Below are 20,154 nucleotides of genomic sequence, written 5' to 3'. Positions count from 1 at the left end.
CACCACAACACTCCAGTGAGAATTAGGTTTAACCTTACTGTCAACTGGACAGTGAAGGTGATGTCACCTTCCAGTGGGAACAATGAACGACCAAAGGAACTGCTCACACTAACCATCCGAAAATCTCATATTTATGAAACAACGTTTATTTATTTGTACATATGAAATACTTGTCCTGCACATATATATTGTTTAATGTATAGATGAATACTTTTCCTGCGTTGTGTGTCTGCACCGAGGACCGAAGAACGCTGTTTCGTCGGGTTGTACTCGTGGAATGAACTTGGCTCTGACCTGAGACCAGAGGTTGTGGGTTTAAGTCCCATCATTGAGATTTTAAAAACTAAAAGTGCAATGTTTTATTATCAGAGGGGCTGATTCCCAAACCCTTCCTGAACCCTTGAATGGAATCAAACTATCTCCTGGCACTTGGATGAAGACCAGGGCTTCCTTGATGGGCTGCATGGTCTCTATTGTTTACATTGCTGTTTGTGGGCCATTGTGCCCATTTTGGCGATTCTTTTAGGTTCAAAATTACTTAATTGAAGGTGGGTGTGCCCCTCTGGGGGAGGATATAGAAGGATGCACCAGTGGGTGGCTGGCTGGGCCGGAACGTTATTCGGGGACTTCTGCAGCCGGAAGCGCTGAGCCGGTGCACCCGGGCGGCCACGTGGTCGGTGAGCCGTCAATGGCTGCGCGCAGGAGCAGCGTGTGAGAGCGGGCAGGAGGAGGACAACGACGGCGGCGAGATGGGACGCAGCAGACGGGTGAGCGGGGGTGGGGGGCTGTTCGGCAGCGCGGGGTGCACAGCAAGATCCCGGCAGTCGGAGGGACGGGGAGCACAGCAAGAGCCCGGCAGTCGGAGGGGCGGGGAGCACAGCAAGAGCCCGGCAGTCGGAGGGGCGGGGAGCACAGCAAGAGCCCGGCAGTCGGAGGGACGGGGAGCACAGCAAGAGCCCGGCAGTCGGAGGGACGGGGAGCACAGCAAGAGCCCGGCAGTCGGAGGGGCGGGGAGCACAGCAAGAGCCCGGCAGTCGGAGGGGCGGGGAGCACAGCAAGAGCCCGGCAGTCGGAGGGGCGGGGAGCACAGCAAGAGCCCGGCAGTCGGAGGGGCGGGGAGCACAGCAAGAGCCCGGCAGTCGGAGGGGCGGGGAGCACAGCAAGAGCCCGGCAGTCGGAGGGGCGGGGAGCACAGCAAGAGCCCGGCAGTCGGAGGGGCGGGGAGCACAGCAAGAGCCCGGCAGTCGGAGGGGCGGGGAGCACAGCAAGAGCCCGGCAGTCGGAGGGGCGGGGAGCACAGCAAGAGCCCGGCAGTCGGAGGGGCGGGGAGCACAGCAAGAGCCCGGCAGTCGGAGGGGCGGGGAGCACAGCAAGAGCCCGGCAGTCGGAGGGGCGGGGAGCACAGCAAGAGCCCGGCAGTCGGAGGGGCGGGGAGCACAGCAAGAGCCCGGCAGTCGGAGGGGCGGGGAGCACAGCAAGAGCCCGGCAGTCGGAGGGGCGGGGAGCACAGCAAGATCCCGGCAGTCGGAGTGATGGGCTAAGGCTCAGTTGTCTCTTTACCTCCGATGGATGGTTCAAGAGCTGCTGAGCTTCTTCAGCACCTTAATAACCAGATAAGAATTTCAGTACGGAAAAAGCCCCTTCTAGTCCGCACTGATTTACATGAAACTCCACTAGTTCCACCTATCTGCTCCCTGCCCATAACTCTTCAACCCCCCTCACATCCATGACCTCTTCTAACCTCTTCTTAAATGACAGAATTGACCCTGCAGCAAATACCTCTTCCGGAAGATCATTCCACTCAGCCACCGCTCCCTGAGTGAAGAAGCATCCTCTTGTATTACTTCTAAAGTTTTGCCCCTCAACCCTTAACTTATGACCCCTTGTTCCAATCTCCCCTACCCTCAGGGGAAAGAGCCTATTACATCTACTCCATCTATTCCCTTCATACATTTAAAGACCTCCATCAAATCCCCTCTCAATCTTCTATGCTCCAATGAATAAAGTCCCAGTATCTTTCTCCATATCCAGGCAACTTTTTTGTATACCTTCTTTGCACCCTCTCTACCTTGTATCCTATAATTTGGAGACCAGAACTGCACACAATACTCCAAACTTGGCTTCACCAATGCCTTAATCTTGCATTGTTCCTGCTCTCTCTCCACAGCCTTAATGTGCAAGCCTCAATCCTTAAACCTATTCATCTGCCTTGACTGGTACTGGTTCATCATTTCTGAATGACAAAGTTTCTTGTTCAAGTTTATTATCATCTGATGGTACATGTACAACCTGACTAAACTGTTTTTCCAGACCATGATATATGCACAAAAACACACAATGTGCTGTAAAATTAAAGATCATATAAATAATCAAAATAAATGTTTGGAATGACTTTCACCATTACAGAATACTGTTCACTAGTTTTGGAGCCTGTCAATCCTGATTTTGATGCTCCCGTACCATGTCCTTGATGGTAGTGGATTTGAAGATGCTATGTGCTGGCTGGAAAAGGTCTTCTGTAATTCCTTGAGCCCTATTTGGGCAAATGCTTTCAGTAAATGTTGTCAATAGAGGAAAGGGAGACCCCGGTGATCCTTTTGGCTTCGTTAATGATCCTCTGTATGGGTTTGCAGTCTGATGCTTTGCAGCTACCATATCATATAATGATGCAGCCAGATAGGACACTCTCAATTGTGCCCCTTATTCTGAAAGACTGTGATTCCTTGTGACTCAGCCAGGGGAAATGCGCAGTCCTAGAATAAGCATGCGCTTCCTTGAACCTGCAATGGTGGCAAGGGAACAGACATGGCTTCCATTTATCATCACATTCAAGAAGCAGCATCTTGGACATGCAAATCTCTGTCACAGTTCTCCCCTGGTGATTTGTACTCGACTTACAGAGTTGGGTCCTTCTGACTCGGAGTCGATACTGCAGCCAACCGAGCCAGGCATCAGGCTTGATCTCAGTGAAGTGTGCCTGCCACATTCCTCCTCATAGTAACAACCTCGGAGAAAAGCTTGATTGGTGGATGAAGCAGCCCCCTTTGGATTCTGCTCAAATTAATTGGCTGTTAAATTTAGATGGTTTCTTCCGTACTTCTCCCAACTACATAAAAAATATTTTATGATTTCAGTTCATGGCCTCTTAATTGTGCTGTGGCTCCTAGGGGAGGGGGGGGGGGGTGAGATCCCCCGTATGGCCTCAGTTGAGAATGGCTGATGTATAGTCTAATCGGCAGCACATTGTAGCAGTCAACACAATGCTATTACAGTGCCAATGATTGCCATTCAATTCCGGCGCTGTCTGTAAGGAATTTGTACGTTCTCCCCGTGTCTGTGTGGGTTTCCTCTGGGTGTTACAGTTTCCTCCCACTCTTTAAAATGTACTGGGGGTTGTAGGTTAATTGGGTGGCACAGGCTTGTGAGGTGGAAGAGCCTGTCACAGTTTTGCATATTTAAATTTAATTTCAAAACTATAGCATGAAAATTGAACTTGTCTGTGGGGGAAGTTCGCATGAAAGGACCAAAAATGGAATCAAAAAGTGTTTCAATAATTCTTAAACATAAGCACGAAAGGACTGAAGACCCTCATTTAGAATCGCACTTTTGAGGTCTTAGAGTTTCGGTCACTCAAAGGAGATTCATAATCTCGATCCTTGGGATGAGAGGATTGATCTATTAGGAGAAGGCAGGTCTGCCTTCTTTGGAATTTGGTAGAAGGACAGCTGATCTTTTTCAAACATGTAAGCTCGTGAAGAGACACAACAGCTTGGATGTTGAGGTGTTTCCATTAGTGGGATATTCTTGAACTAGTCCAGTCTGAGAAGCTATTGTCCATGGCCACTCACTGGCTTCTCCCACACAGCCAATGTTTTTGAATATTTTAATATGAGATTTCACATCCAAAGTACAGAGAACCTATGGATAGATGTTAAAATTCTCAAAGATACACTACACTTAAAACCACCAATGCCTGAAGAGGGTGCACAAAATCAGTGAATCGGTGCGGACTTGAAAGTCCAACATGGCCTGTTTCCGCTCTGTAAATGGTTATAGTTTCAAGATAAGGGGTCAATCATTTAAGATGAAGATATCTGGGGAGTAAAAAGTGTTACCAGGAGAGGGGAGTGAATCTCCAGAATTCTGCCAGGGGAATTGTGGAAAGCTAGATGATTAAAACTATTTAAAGTAGAGAAGTTTGAGGACCATGGTGAATTGGTGTGAAAGAGGTTTGAAGCAAGCATAGATGAGTTATGATCATAGAATGCTACAGCACAGAAAATGGACCATTCGTCCCCTCTAGTCTGTGCTGACCATTGTCTCCCTCGTTCCACTGGCCTGCTTCCATTCCATAATCCTCCAGGCCTCTCCCATCCATGTACCTATCCAATTTATTCTTAAAACACATGATTGAGCCCACATTCACTACATCAGACAGCTGCTCATTCCACACTCCCACCACTCTCTTGAATGAAGAACTTATTCCTAATGCTCGCCCTAAACCTTTCCCCTTTCATTTTAAAACTATGACCTCTCGTATTTATCTCCCCCAATCTAAGTGGAAAAATCATATTTGCATCGACTCTGTCTGTACCTCTCAAAATCTTGTCAACGTCTATCAAATCTCCCCTCATTCTTCTTCGCTCCAAGGAATAAAGTCCTAACCTGTTTAATCTTTTCATGTAGCTCCACTCCTGAAGACCCGGCAGCATCCTCGTAAATCTTCTCTGCACTCTCTTGATCTTTTGATATCCTTCCTCTAGTTAGGTATCCAGAACTGCACACAGTACTGCAAATTTGGCCTCACCAATGACTTAAAACGACTTCAGCATAACAACCCAACTTCTATACTCAATACTTTGATTTATAAAGGCTAAGATACCAAAAGCTTTCTTTACAGCCCTGTCCACATACATGGAATAATGTATTTGTATTCCCAAATCTCTGCTCTTTCGCACTCCTCAGTGCCCTATCTCCTACCTTGGTTTGCCCTTCCAAAATGCATCACCTCACACTTGTCTCCATTAAACTCCATCTGCCATTTTATGGCCCATTCACCCAGATGGTCCAGATCCCTCTGCAAGCTTTGAAAATCTTCCTTGCTGTCCACAATGCCTCCTAACCTTGTGTCATCAACAAACTTTCTGATCCAATTCATCACATTATCATCCAGATCATATTGAATACCAGGAACCTGGTGGCCAAGACCTATTTTCTTGTGAAGAAGTTTTTTTTTCTTAACTTCAGAATCATCCAAAGTTCTTCACAAAGAAGTATCGTCACTAACTAAATTGATGAAGGGTTCAAGCCAGAAATGTTGGTTATATTATCTACCTTTGCGATATAAGGTACACTGTTTGACCTGCTGAATTTCTCCAGCATGGCGTTTTTATGTCACTATTGGTCTTGTAGCTTTGGAAAGGTTTTCTGTAAACTTTGCTAATTCTCCAGTGATAATCTTCTGCTGGCGAACGTCGATGATTGTCAGATGTTCCTTATGATTCCGATTCCTGTGTCTAAAGTTAAATTTCTTTAAATCCCACTTCAGACTAAGAGCCAGAAAAAAGCTCGGGTGAACGCGATTCACCTCGCGCAGGAGGAGTTTGACAGTGTCCCTCATTCCTTCGTCTTCCAGCGAGGCCGCGTCGGGCATAATGTGCTGCAGTTGATCAGAGATATGAGGCGGGTGATGGAGCCCTTCACTGCCCGCTCGCTGGTGGTGAGTCTTACTCGGTCATGTCTTGTCATTTAGAAACTTCCGTGAGAAGCCATGTGAATGGATAAGTAAAATCCCCATTATCCAGAATTCAAGCAGCCGGCAAAAAAAATGATGGAAAATAAATGGGTCAAAATACAAAAGTTTAAAATGAGCGGTCAGTTTGCAAATCATGCAACACGCACTCTCAAGCAACCGGAAAATTCTCTTATCTGCCATCTACCAATCCCCATAGATGCTGGATACTGGGGGTTTTTACTGTGTATATATATATATATATATAAAAAATAGGAGACAAAGGTAGACCATGTGGAAGACTTGGGGTTGTCCACTTTCCTGCCTGATCTCTATTATGTATTAATATTTCTTTGTTCTATGGATGTTGTGGGGCCTGCTGAGTTCCTCCAGCATTTCTGTACAATCAGAGTCTGCAGACCTCTGTGTTTCACTCCTTTCAGCACCCTGACCCTCTGCTATTCTTAATAAGTGACAAGATTGAGAAGGGCTGACAATGAGTGAGTGAAAGGTATATCCTGTGAGGCCACGTGGAGGAGGCAATGACCACTTGTCCCCTTCCCTCAGCTTTGGAAGTGACTGCAGAGAAGATGTCAGCAGAGCTGTACATTCAGTTCAGGCGAAGGTGGGTCTGAATCGTGTAAGAAGCTGATTAAAGTGGGTGATGTTCGCTGAAAGGAAAACTGATGGTTTTAGTGCATCCGGTAACGATGGTGTTACAAGCAGCTCACTTTCTTAAACCCATTTTGCAGGTTCAGAAGAAGAATTTGCTGAAAGATTTTGTCTCGGTAGCTGGACCGCTTGGGGTGACGCACTTCTTAATTTTTACAAAATCGCCGATAAACGTGAACTTGGTAAGCTGATGAAGTTCCCCTGGAACCCATTCCGCCCATTGTCAATGGGAAAATGGCCTTGGTGCGAGTCTGCTAGTGAGGCGGGCTTGTGCAGGGTTCCATGTCTCTGTCCTCCTGCCTAATGCTCCGGACTATTAATTTAGAGATCTAGCAGGCCCTTCCGGCCCACAAGCCCTCAACAATCAATCACCCATGTGTGACCAATTGACCTACCAAGCTGTACATCTTGAGAATGGATGGAAACCCATGCCGTTGTGGGTAGGACATACAAACTCCTTACAGATAGTGGTGGACTTGAACCCAGGTTGTAATCGAGCCGTGACTACTTTTCTGTTGCATTAAACAGCACTGCAGACTGCAGTTTCCCAGAATTACTCTTGCACATCAATTCTCGCCTTTCCTCTTATCATATCCAATTAACACTTTTTGTCTGTTGATGAAATAGGTGAGGTAGCTAATCAAGTGGAAGGAGGTAGCTAATCAAGTGGAAGAAGGAAGCATATATTAGATAAAGGAAACAGGAAAGGCTCGTGAGAAGTGTGTGGTAGCCAGGAAGGAGCTTAAAAAGGAGCTCAAAAGGTGCATGAGAAGGCCTTGGCAGGTAGGATTAAGGAGAATCCCAAGGCACTCTATGCATATGTAAAGGATGATGAGAATGAAGGTGGGTCCACTAAAGGATAAAGGAGGCATAATATGCCAGGAGGTGGAGGAGGTTGGGGAGGTCCTAAATGAATATTTTGCTTCAATATTCATGAGATAAAAGGACCTTGATCAGGGTGAGGTCAGAATAGAACAGGCTTGTGTGCTAGGCAGTGTTGAGATTAAGGAAGAGGAAATGTTGGATCTTCTTAAAAACATTAAGATTGATAAGTCCCCGGGGCCAGACGTGATATACCCCAGGTTGCTGTGGAAAGGGATAGCTGGGGCAGTGGCAATGATCTATGATCTTTGAGTCGTCTTTGGCTGCAAGGGGGGTGCTAGAGGATTGGAGAATGGCAAATGTAATCCCCTTGTTTAATAAAGATAATAAGGAGAATCTTGGGAATTATAGACCGGTGAGTCTTGTGTCAGTGGTGTGCAAACTATTGGAGATATTTCTTAAGGCTAGGATCTATGAACATTTGGAGAAGTACAATCTACTCGAGGATAGTCAGCATGGCTTTGTGAAGGAAAGGTCATGCTGCACAAGTCTAATTGAGTTTTTTTGAGAAGTTAACAAAAGAAATTGTTGAGGTCAATGCGGTCTACATGGATTTTAGTAAGGCATTTGACAAGGACCCTTATGAGAGACTCGTTCAAAAAGTTTTGAGGCATGGAATCCTTGGAACCTTGGCAGTGTGGATAAAAGAATTGACGTAGGAAGAAAGCAGAGAGTAGTAGAGGAAGGAAAATATTCTGCCTGGAGGTCAGTGACTAGTGGAGTGCCGCAGGAACCCCTGCTCTTTGTGATTTTTTTTTTAATATAAATGACCTGGATGAAGAGGCAGGAGGATAAGTCAGTAAGTTTACAGATGATACGATGGTTGGAGGAGTTGTGGAATGAGTTGAAGGTTACAAAGGAAACAGGATGCAGAGTTGGGTGGAAAAGTGGCAGATGGCGTTCAATCCAGATAAGTGCTACGTGATGCATTTTGGAAGGACAAACCAGGAGGCTGAGTACAGGGTTAATGGTCAGTTATTTCAGAGTGGGGATAAACAGGGAGACCTTGGGGTAAAATTCCATACATCCCTCAAGGTTGCTAGGATAGTTAAGAAGGCCTATGGGATAATGAGCTTCATTAATAGGGGGATTGAGTTCAAGAGAGGTCATGTTGCAACTCTACAAATCTCTGATGAGTCCACAGTAAGAATATTGTGTTCAGTTCTGGTCACCTCATTATAGGAAGGATATGGAAGCTCTGGAGAGGGTGCCGAGATTTACCCTGGATATTACTTGGATTGGAAAATAAATCTTACGAGGCAAGGTTAGTAGAACTGGGACTTTTCACTTTGGAGCGTAGAAGGATGAGAGGAGTCTACAAGATTATGAGAGACGTAGACAGGGTGGACAGCCAGCACCTGTTTCCCAGGGCAGGAGTAGCAAACACCAGAAGACATCAGCACAAAATGAAGGGAGGGCAGTTTAGGGGAGACATCAAGGGTAAGTTTTTTTACACAGAGTTGTGGGTGCCTGGAATGCCTTGCCAGGAATAGTAGTGGAGGCTGAAACATTTAAGAAACTCTTAAACAGGCACATGGATGGAAGAAAAATAGAGGATTACTGGGTAGGGAGGGTTTAGTGTTTTTTTAATATATGGGTTAGTACAACATAGAGGGCTGAAGGGTCTGCACTGTGTTCTTTGTCTGTTGGTCTGTACTCCTCCCCCTCCCATTCTTTCCCCAGCCTTTAATTCAGACACTTGTCTATTTTCACTCGAGCCTTGAGGAAGTTCTCGGGCCCAAAACATCGGTTACCTCCTATGGACACTGCAAGACTGGCTGGGTTCCTCCAGCATCTGCAGTCTTTCATGTTTCAGTACAAAGCCAAGATTAGTGGAGGCCCTGGAAATGTCCCTCACCCCTCCAGAGTTAGTTTTGGTGCAAGGATTGGCCAGAGGCTTCACTAATAAATGTACAATATTGTTTTCATTATCAGTCACTTGTATTTTCTTTCTTCTCCACCCGTCCCAGAAAGTGGCTCGTTTACCAAGAGGCCCCACGCTGTCATTCAGAGTGTCCCGGGTGAGTGCGCCTTGTGGCGTTGTCTGATCATACTTTCCTTCGGATGATTGCTGCAGGTAACTCCTGCAAATCGGACACCAGGATCAAGAGGCTGCAAACAGACAAAATCAGAGCTGAATGCGTTTAATTTACAAAACGAAATGGATCAAAAAGTACAGATTCATAATTCAACAGATTGGGCAGGTCCTCTTTCAAGAGAAACAGAGTTCACATTTCCTTTTGAAGGCCTTTCATCGGAACACCTCTTTTCCCCCATCTGAAGAAATGTTCAACCTGGGACATTAGCTCTGTTTCTTTTGCCAGAGATGCTGCCTAATTTGTTGAGTGCTTCTACCACTGGGTGCGCTCTTATTTCCTCAGTGATTGATTGTTTGGTACAAAATGACTTTGGAACATGGACTTTGGAAAGGCTGTCAGTTGTTAGATGGAGATTGATTGTTGGCAGGCTCAAAGGGAAACTGGCTGAAACCCAAATCTCTCCATCCTATAGATCTAGAACATAATGCAAATATTAATCATGTGCTCTGATATAGGCCCTAATTTCCTGTTACCCAATCCCTGTACTCAACAACTTGTCTGAGGCTGAGGAGGGATGTGGATCATGTGCAAACAGAAGGGATGTAGTTTAATTTGGCCCAGTGGAAGGCCTTCCTGTGTTCTACTGATTGATGTTCTATCCCACTGAGCGTTTCTGCTGTGTGTTCAATCCATTCAGTATGCTGACCTGATAGTTGGCCTGTTGCCAGGTTGCTTGCTGTCGAGCAGTAAGTGGTGATTTGAGCCCCACTCTGATTTACGCCCATGTTCCAGTTTGGTGTTTGAGCTTTAAGTTACCTCTGTTGCTAGCACTGGTAAATGCTGAAGGTCCAACAGAAATATCCCAACTCACAATCCAATCCCAGGGCCTTGAGGTGATGCATTTAACCCTTTTCACCTCAATCCCTCCCTCTCAGCATACCCTGTGTCCCTCCCTAACTTGCATCCCCACCCCTTCCCTCAATAGTTTCTTCCTGGGCCTCCATCACACACACACACCTATCTCAATCTCTGTACTTAACCATATAACCATTTACAGCACAGAAACAGGCCAGTCGGCCCTACTAGTCCATGCCGAACATCTTCACCCACCTAGTCCCACTGACCTGCATTTGGCCCATAGCCCTCCACACCTCTCTCGTCCATATACCCTTCCAAACTTTCCTTAAATATTAACATCAATCTCGCTTCTACCACCTCTGCCAGAAGTTCATTCCCCACCTCCCCCACCCTCTGAATGAAGAAATTCCCCCTTGTGTTTCCTTTAAACTTTTCCCTTTTTACTCTTGTTTGAATCTCTCCCACTCTCAGTGGAAAAAACCACATTAACTCTATCTCCCCCCCCCCCCCCCCCATATAATTTTGAATACCTCTATAAAATCACCCCTCAACCTTGTGCTCCAGGGAATAAAGTCCCAGCCTGCTCAACCTTTCCCTGTAACTCAAACCTGAAATCCCAGCAACATTCTCGTAACCCTCCTCTGCCCTCTCTCTATACTGTTTATATCCTTCCTGTAATTCAGCAACCAAAACTGTACACAATATTCCAAATTTGGCCTCACCAATTCTTCCTCCCTTGTCTTTTTTTTAACCATATTGACCAAAGTACACAAACGTTTCCCTCTTGAATATACACAGTGTCATTTTCTCCCCTTTTTCCCCACCCCCTCCATTCCCTCCCTCCTTCCCACCCCCCTCCCCATCCACTAAACGTTCAACATGTATAATACTTAGAAGAAAGATCTCTGGATTTTTTGGTATGTTGTTTTTTGTATTTTATTTAATACCTGGTTTAGATCTTCCCAAAACTTTTCCACTTTCTCACATTCCCAAATTGCATGTACTGTTGTTCCCATTTCCTTCTTACAGCGAAAACATCTATCTGATACTGTTGGGTCCCATTTATTTAACTTTTGGGGCGTGGTGTATATCCTGTGTAACCAATTATATTGTATCATGCGTAACCTCGTGTTTATTGTATTTCTCATAGTTCTGGAGCATAGCTTTTCCCATGTTTCATTCTTTATCTTTGTTTAGATCTTGTTCCCATTTTTGTTTGGGTTTACAGCTTATTTCCTCATTCTCTTTTTCTTGCAGTTTGATGTACATGTTTGTAATAAATCTTTTAATTATCATTGTGTCTGTAATCACATATTCAAAACTGCTTCTTTCTGGTAACCTCGGCCTGCTTCCCAATTTGTCTTTCAAGTATGTTTTCATTTGGTGGTATGCAAACATTGTACCATGAGTTATACCATATTTGCACTTCATTTGTTCAGAAGATAATAAATGATTTCCCAAAAAACAATTTTTTATTCTTTTGATCCCTTTTCTCTCCAATTCTCTAAATGAAAGGTTATCGATTGTGAAAGGGATTAGTTGATTTTGCGTCAATATTAATTTTGGTAGTTGGTAATTTGTTTTTTTTCCTTTCTATGTGAACCTTCTTCCAAATGTTGAGCAGATGGTACAGTACTGGTGAATTCCTATGTTGTACCAGCTTTTCATCCCACAACCTTCTCCCCTATTTTATCTAGCTGTAATCTGGTCCAATCTGGTTTTTCCCTTGTTTGATAAAAATCTGATGGGTATCTTAATTGTGCTGCTCTATAATAATTCTTAGTTTGGTAGCTGTAAGCCCCCTTGTTTGTACCATTCTGTTAATTTATCTAGCGCTATCCTCTGTTTCCCCCCTTTCCATAAGAATTTCCTTATTATTTTCTTTAGCTCCTTGAAGAATTTCTCTGTTAGGTGAATTGGTAATGATTGAAATAGGTATTGTATCCTTGGGAAGATGTTCATTTTAATGCAAATTACCCTTCGTATCAGTGTTAGTGGTAAATCTTTCCAATGTTCTAAGTCATCTTGTAATTTCTTCATTAATGGCTGATAATTTAATTTGTATAGATGGCCGAGATTATTATCTAGTTGAATACCTAAGTATTGGATTGCTTGTGTTTGCCATTTAAATGGTGATTCTTTCTTAAACTTTGTGATATCCACATTATTCATTGGCATCGTCTCACTTTTATTTGCATTGATCTTGTACCCCGATACTTCTCCATATTCCTTCAATTTCGTATGTAATTCTTTTATTGATAATTCTGGTTCTGTTAAGTATACTATGATGTAATCTGCAAATAGACTGATTTTATATTCCTTCTTTTATTTTTATCCCTTTTTTTTATTTTCTGTTCTTATCAGTTCTGCCAAGGGTTCTATAGCTAATGTGAACATTGAGGGAGATAGTGGACATCCCTGCCTAGTTGACCTGCTTAATTTAAATTGGTTTGATATATATCCATTTACTGTCACCTTCGCCAATGGTCCTTTCTATAATGCTTTAATCCAATTAATATATTTCTATGGTAGGTTGAACCTCTGTAGTACTTTGAATAAATAATTCCATTCTACTCTGTCAAAGGCTTTCTCTGCATCTAAGGCAACCGGCACTGTTGGCGTCTTGTTTCCTTGGACTGCATGGATTAAGTTAATGAACTTACAGATATTGTCCGTTGTTCGTCTTTTCTTAATAAATCCAGTTTGATCTAGTTTTACTATTTTTGGTACACACTCGGCCAATCTGTTTGCTAATAATTTAGCTATTATCTTATAATCTGAGTTGAGTAGAGATATTGGTCTATAGGATATTGGTGTTGGTGGATCTTCCCCCTCCTCCCTTGTCTTCATCTCGACCTTGCCCAACTGCCCAATCTGAACATTAAAGATGGGTCACTGCTTGTGCCAGTCATCTGCTCCCACTTTTGTGGACTAACCCCTGTCTCACTTCACCATCAGGCCCTTCAAGACCTTGTCTTTCCACAAACTCCACAAATTGTTTCTTGAACCTCCCATTTCCATGAAACATGAGAAATGGGAGCTGTTGGCCAGCACTCCTGTTCTCTTAAGGTTACTCCACCATGTTCCTATATCATAATTCTGTTTCTCTGCCCAATCCCTCTGATTACACTGGACAAAAATTTTTTTCAAAAGGTTTGCTTCCTTAATTGGGGATTATGAAAGATAACTTTAAGCTGAACACCAAGATGATTTCAGATTTGCTGCATCACATAGGAAATTGGAGAAACATTAAATTGTCTTTCATTGAATTTACCATGTTTTATCGTATAATGATGCTGACATATTGCGTTAGTTCAACCGACCTAAAAATGTTTTGCTGCTGATTTTCATTTGTACTCAGCATCTGATGCCTCTCAGTGTCCAACAATGCAGCATGGTTGGAGTAGTGGTCAGTGCAGCGCATTTACAATGCCAGCAATCAGGACTGGGGTTCCAATCCCACATTGTCTGTACATTCTCCTCGTGTCTGTGTGGGTTTTCCCTGGGGGCTCTGGTTTCCTCCCACCTTTCAAAATGTACTGGGAGTATAGGCTAATTAGGTGTAAATTGGACGGCTGAAATGGCCCTGTTACTGTGCTGTGTGTCTAAATTTAAAAAAAATTAAAAATATAGTCGGCCAGCATTGATGAATTCCAGTTGGCCTGATACTGCTTTTCCATTGTCACAATGTCCTGGTGAAACCTTTAACCATGTTTGTCACCGAATGCACCAAGATCAGCAGGGAAGACGTCCAAGTGCTGATGTAGAAAATAACTTTTCAATGATGTGTTGTACTTCATAGTTTTGGATGCTGTGTAGTTGCCAAGAAAATTCCCAACAATATCATTAAAATGCCTTTCAAGCCTGCCCATGCCTAAGGCTGGCACCTGTACTGAGTGCATCCCCAGCCATGCTTGTGACTGACCATAATATGACAGGTAATCACAAAAATAGATTATCTAAAAAAAAGTATGTGATAGAAAAATGTTACGGTGATTTTCATGATCAGCAGCCCAAAATCCAGAAAATACATCTAAATGTGTTCAGGAAGCAAAATCTTTGTTGTCTATTGCCACCTCTGTCCTAAACCCTATTGATTTCCACCCTATTAAACTCTACAACTGAACACCGCCAGTTGGGATAGAACGTCCAAAAAAATTCATAACTCCCTCTGGGGATTTAATCATTGTGCGTGGTTTTCCCAGACTCATCTTGTCCTTGTGATTCCCAGTATTCCTTGGTGAGAGATGTCGTCTCATCACTGAAGAGGCACCGGATGCACGAGAGCCAGTTTACCCATCACCCTCTACTGGTACTGAACAACTTCGGTGGGGATGGCATGCACATCAAACTGATGGTGACCATGTTCCAGAACTTATTCCCGACAATAAACGTCTACAAGGTAGGAGGTTACAGAAGGGATCAAAGTGGTGTCTGTTTATTAGGGAGGGAGAAATTGGGATTGGAATTGTGAACAGATGTTGGAAGCAGAGAGAGATTCATGAATGTTAAATCCTGCCTAGACCTGAATACAGTAAAAGTCCGAAAATCCAGATGCCAGAACTCTGGATCCCCCTGAGAATCCGGACTTCTCAAACTCTCTTCTGAACTCTGGACTACCTGAGAATCTGGCTTCCAGAAAACTCTCAGCTTTTGCATTGCATAAGCACCACAGACATACTGCTGGAGAATCTGGAAAATCCAGTCAGACCAAATCACCGAGCAGTCCTGATTTTAGGATTTTTACTGTACCATTGGTGACTGTTTTCAGCTGCCAAGCCCTTCTGGGATTCCCTCTCTAAAACCTGACCCCTTGTTCCCTCGTCGTGGGAGGAGCTTATGAGCTCCTTGTGGACAGCACCTGATTTGAGACATTACACATGGGGAGAATTCCAGATTTCCAATTCCCACCTGCAGCAAAGTGTTTCTTGACATGAATTCTGAAGGAATTTGTTTATGCCACTTTGTTTTGTCCTTTCCCACCTCACCAGAGGAAATAAGTTGATATCGCAGAAAGGCGTCTAATTGGTTTGTATTGACTTTTCAACATCATCTAATCCACTTTTCATCATGAGGCAGGGAAAAGTTAGATTCTTATGGAGTAAGTTTCCACAGGTTAGCACAACATTGTGGGCTGAAGGGCCTGTACTGTGCTGTAAGGTTGCTCCTTGGATGTGCTGGAATCTTGGCTGTCGTTGAGATCTTGGTGGAATGAAAACAGGTGGAGGAAGCTGCAATCATAGGTAGATGATTGTACCTAGAAAGCTGCTGCAAGCAAATCTCATTGCATTTGTGCTTGTATGAAGACATTGAGAGGATGCTAGCTTTCAAGGTTGCAAAGGAAAATAAAGGAAGAAATTGCGGAGACTCTTTGTCTTGGAAGACACACTTGGGTTATTTTGGGATAAATACTTTCAAAATTGGATTCAGACAAGTGGGAAGACAAATTAAATTTAAAGGTTTGAAGAATTTGGGGGAGGCCAGGAGGGGGCCTTCTAAAATGGCAGCGTTGAACACGTCTTACAAACAGTTGGATAAATTGGATGTCTACGCACAAAAATGGGGCAAAATCTAGGTTTCCCGGTTGGGGGGGGGGAGCAAGTAGTGGTGAACCATAATAATGAACGGCAGTTTGTTCTTCCATTATTCGAGGTCTAAATAGACACAGAAGGTTATTGATTTTTTTTGCTGCTTCTATTTTATGGATAAACACTGACTCAAGTCTTTGGGGAAACTTTTTTGAAGAACTCAATAACATGTAAATCATTTAAAAACAAAAAACCAGAGACGTATCCTTGATAATGTATTTTAATCTTTGCTATATAAAGGGCACTGAGTTTCTCCAGCATTGTTTTAACTTCAACCACGGTGTCTGCAGACTCCCATGTTGATCATGCATATTGTCATACACATCATTCATGTGCCTGAAATTCTAGCTGCAGCCGAAAAGGAAAATATAATAATAAACTAACTACATTTAAATTAAGATGCAATAAATGCAAATATTCACAGTGTGCAAAAGCAGTGATTTGATAGAGTTCGTACAGTCCACGAGTAGTGTAGCAAAGGGGACGGGGTGGGGGTTTCAGCAGCCTGAGGAAAGAACTTTGAGGAGCTGATTTTCAGGCTTCTGCATCTTCTGCCCGAAGGCAGAAGTGAGAAGAGGTGATGGGGTCCTTTATGATACGGGCCGCCTTCTTGAGGCAATGCCTCACATAAATATCTGCAGTGGATGAGGGGTCAGAGACTATGATGGACGTTGTGAGCTACCTGCTGCAGCCTTCAGTGTTCCTGGGCTCTTGAATGGCCAAACTAGGCTGTGATGTCACCAGTCAGCATATTTTCCACGATGCACCTGTAAACGTTTGTTCAAATTATCTGTCAAATCCCCTCTGTAGCAAGTTAAAGGTGTGCCCTCTTCACGGTGGCCTTAGTGTACCGGCTCCGTGAAAGTATTCCCAGAAACTTAAATGTTCTGACTCTCCACCTCCTGTCCCCCTAGAGAGAGGTGCATAGTCCTTCAACCCCTCCTTCCTAAAATCGACAATAAGCTCCTTGGTCTTGGTGACGTTGAGAGCAAGATCGGATTCTTGATTTCTATCCTGTATTATGTCTCATTGTTTCCAGTTACAGATAGTCCCTGACTTACAATGGTCCGAATTAGAATTTTCAAAGTTACGATGGTTCAAATCGTGCTGCACTTTGAATTTTGGGTAGGCTAGGCTATGATGTTCAGTAACTCCCGACAGCCCTGTATCGGTCCCCACACTGATTGCGTTGTCCTGCTCTTTCCCCACACCACCTTGTCTGTCCCCTTAAGATTTTTTGACTTACGATGAGAGTGCCAGATTGTAATCCCATTGTAAGTTGAGGACTACCTGTATTCGACCAACATTAGTCATGTCGTCAGCAAGTTTGTCGATTGAGCTGGAACTGAAATTGTCCGTGCAGTCACAGGTGTGATATTTGAAGTCTGAGGTGATCTGTGGACGACCTCCCTTTGCAGGGGCCACATTCCTCAGTCAGCCGGGAAACCACCAGGACTGGCGCTGCAGGTTCCTCTCTTCCATCTGTCACTGGGACTGTCAGAAGCAGTTACTGTTTCTGGGTGCCCTGGTTGACCAGCCCCTGAAGCAGGTTATTCAGTCCCGACTTTCTCTGTTTGCTCATGTCATATCTTTTACGTTGTTCTTTCTCTCTCCATTTATAGGTTGGTCTGAACACCATCAAGCGTTGTGTCCTGATAAACTATAACTCCACCACTGATACGGTTGAAATCCGGCACTAGTAAGTGAGCGCCCAGCTCCCCAGCCTGCAAATTGATCACCGGATACAAGAGGGGACGGCACTCTTCTTTGAAGTCTGGGGCTTTGTGCCAGCAGTGAGCTGGCCTGCAATGACCATATGGTGGGTGGGTGAGGGGGACCATCAGTGGACCCAGGGTTGTTGGTGGGGGGACGGAGTGTGAAGGATTGTTGGTGACAGTGATCCTTGGGTAGTTATGGAGCATTGTGGGTGATGAAGTGATGCTAAGGGAGGGCACATTGCCCTGGGGGACTCCACTAATTTGCAGCCCTCTCCCAACTTGGTCAAGGGGAACAGTTTGGGATCAGCGCGCTTTTGCAGAAATCTGAAACCCCCCCCCCCCACCCGACTCCAACTCCCTGTAAAGTAAGTGGTGGGGGGGTGAAATGGAGGTGACACCAAATCTCTCACCGCTGGGTGAGTCGAGGTGTCCATAAATCAACAGTGAAATGGAACCAGCCCCAGTAGAAGAATGGGCAGAGGGGATGAGCAGTCTGCTTCTATACCTGTGCAACAGCCTCCTGTGTGATGGGCTGAATGACTTTTGCAGCCCCATGTGACAGATTCAAGGGTTTGAATTGCCTTTTCCTTTAGGACAGGCTCAAGGGGCTGAATGCCTCCTGCTATCTCTGTGTGATGGGCTCAAGGGGCTGAATGGCCTTTGTGACGTGTTCGAAGGGCTGGAATGGCCTTTCTCCGTGTGACTGCCTCTTGGGGCTGAATGGCCTCCTGCTGTCCCTGTGTGCGCCATTGGAATAACTACCGTCTCCTCTCCAGCTCCATCAAGGTGATTCCAGCTGGGATGAGCAGGGGGATGAAGAAGCTGCTACAGGAACGGTTTCCCAACATGAGCAAGTTTGAAGACATCAGTGACCTGCTGGTGAAGTACGTTAAACAGGAAAGCTTCCAGATACTGGGGTTGAGTGCTGGAGAAACTCAGCATCTACGAGAAGTAAAGCGTTTCGGGCCCGTCTGGAAAAATTCCTGAATAAAAAGGTGGTGGTGGGGGGGGGGAGAGGAGGAAGAACACCATGTATTCTGACTCGCCAGACGGCATCAATATTAACTTCTCCAATTTCTGATAACCCCCCTCTCCCGATCTCTCTCTTGCCCTATCCATTCAGAACTACCCTCCTCCATCATTTCTCAGCTTCTACCCTCTCACTTGTAGCCTGTGCTCCTCTCCCCGCATCTTTTTTATCAGGCACCTACCTGTTTTTCCCATGATTCCTGGCTCAGGCCTGAAACGTTGGCCACCCTTCGCTTCCTCTGGATGCTGCGCGACCTGCAGAGTTGCTTTGAAGAGTGTGCTCCCGCACTTCCCCACCCGAGGGCAGCGATCGCCCAATCTCTGACACATCAGATATGTCGAGCTGTCGGGGGAAGAGAATAGCTGTCCACGGGCCTTAGAGAGGATGTCTGAGTGCAGGAGCTGTCACGCGGGGCCACCTACACTGACATGAGTGTTCTCTATGAAGGGTCAAAATTTGGGGCTTTGCTTTCTCGGTGAGGATGTGATGGCACCTCCGGGAACAAAGTCCGGGTATCATTGCAAGGCACAGCCATGGGGAGTGTTCACGGTGGTAATAACTGGAGCCTTCGCACGATAAAGGATATTGCCCTACACAAGGCAAAACGGTGACTGGAGCATCATTGGCTTTGGGGGTGGGGGCGGTGGGGGGGGAGGTAAAGGAGAGAATTATTGGGTGCAATGTTTTCCTGGTGGTGGCCTCAGTGACTGGAAGGAAATGAAGTTGATTCATCTGCAGATTAATTGTCCCAGAGAAACTTGTGGAGACTGACTGGGAGCGAGAAAGCTATGGAGTTGGAGTTGCCTTTCTGGTGTTGGCGCACTGATTGTTTTGGACCCTGGGGAGCCATGCTAGTACACATCCTGATCCCTATAGTTGTAGTCTTGGACATGGCTGTGAGTGGGTACACCATAGTGTGCAAGAGCCATGCTGGTTAGGAACAATGTTAGGAGGAGGAGGAAAAATGATGATTCAACAGAATGAAGATATAGGGGAGTGTGTCTGCCTGTGTGATGATATGGGCGGGAGAAAGGGGACCGTGCCTGTGTTGGGAATGTAGCTGACCCAATAACATTAGACCTGGAATTTTTATAAATATTTGCATTGTGATGCAGCTGGTAAACAAACTAATTTTGTGACAATAAATGCTGATTTCTTCAGGAATATTGAGCAGAATGGCATCGTGCCTGTCTTCTGGGTGGGTTCAATGGCCCCCCGAGTTGCCTTAGCTGTGGGACTGCACGTCACAGCCTGAGCTGTTTGACCCCACTCGATGTTCATTTCAAGCACTGTCCCCAAACCATTCGTTGAAGAAGGCTGCCACATCTTGTCCCACCACAGAGAGGCACTGTTTCCTCGCCTCATCCCTCATTGGGAGCGAGCTGTCAGAGAAAGTGGCAGAATCAGATGCAGTTATAATGTTTTAAAGCCTCTTGGACAGCTAATGGAAAGGAAAGATGTTGAGGGATTAATGTAGCAGGGAATCACAGTCAAATGGGCTAAAATGACCTGTTTCAGTAACATTCTGCAATTGAACGCTTATCATTTAGTTGTCTCCCTTTATCACATATACTCTGCATTTACACGTCTGGGCTTGTATGAAGCTGTCTTACTTGCAGCTGGTTTTGTTAACCAC

At 45.0% G+C, this 20,154-nt stretch overlaps 1 protein-coding gene across 1 annotated transcript in view; it reads left to right on the top strand.

The window, feature by feature from the left end:
* The first annotated feature begins 660 nt into the window (after window positions 1-660).
* Window positions 661-20,154, top strand: part of ppan (peter pan homolog) — a 40,132-nt gene continuing 20,638 nt past the window's right edge. Inside the window, exons 1-7 of the mRNA XM_069927425.1 lie at window positions 661-767; window positions 5,549-5,719; window positions 6,484-6,585; window positions 9,256-9,306; window positions 14,414-14,584; window positions 17,393-17,469; window positions 18,265-18,372. Of these exons, the coding sequence (XP_069783526.1) occupies window positions 750-767; window positions 5,549-5,719; window positions 6,484-6,585; window positions 9,256-9,306; window positions 14,414-14,584; window positions 17,393-17,469; window positions 18,265-18,372 (698 nt within the window). The 5' untranslated portion in view covers window positions 661-749. The remainder of the gene's footprint in view (window positions 768-5,548; window positions 5,720-6,483; window positions 6,586-9,255; window positions 9,307-14,413; window positions 14,585-17,392; window positions 17,470-18,264; window positions 18,373-20,154) is intronic.

This window comes from Narcine bancroftii, chromosome 3, assembly GCF_036971445.1.
Source record: "Narcine bancroftii isolate sNarBan1 chromosome 3, sNarBan1.hap1, whole genome shotgun sequence".
In the NCBI taxonomy this organism is placed as follows: Eukaryota; Metazoa; Chordata; class Chondrichthyes; order Torpediniformes; family Narcinidae; genus Narcine; species Narcine bancroftii.
The sequence above is the reverse complement of the archived record's forward strand: the minus strand, read 5'-3'. Positions and strand labels throughout refer to the sequence as shown.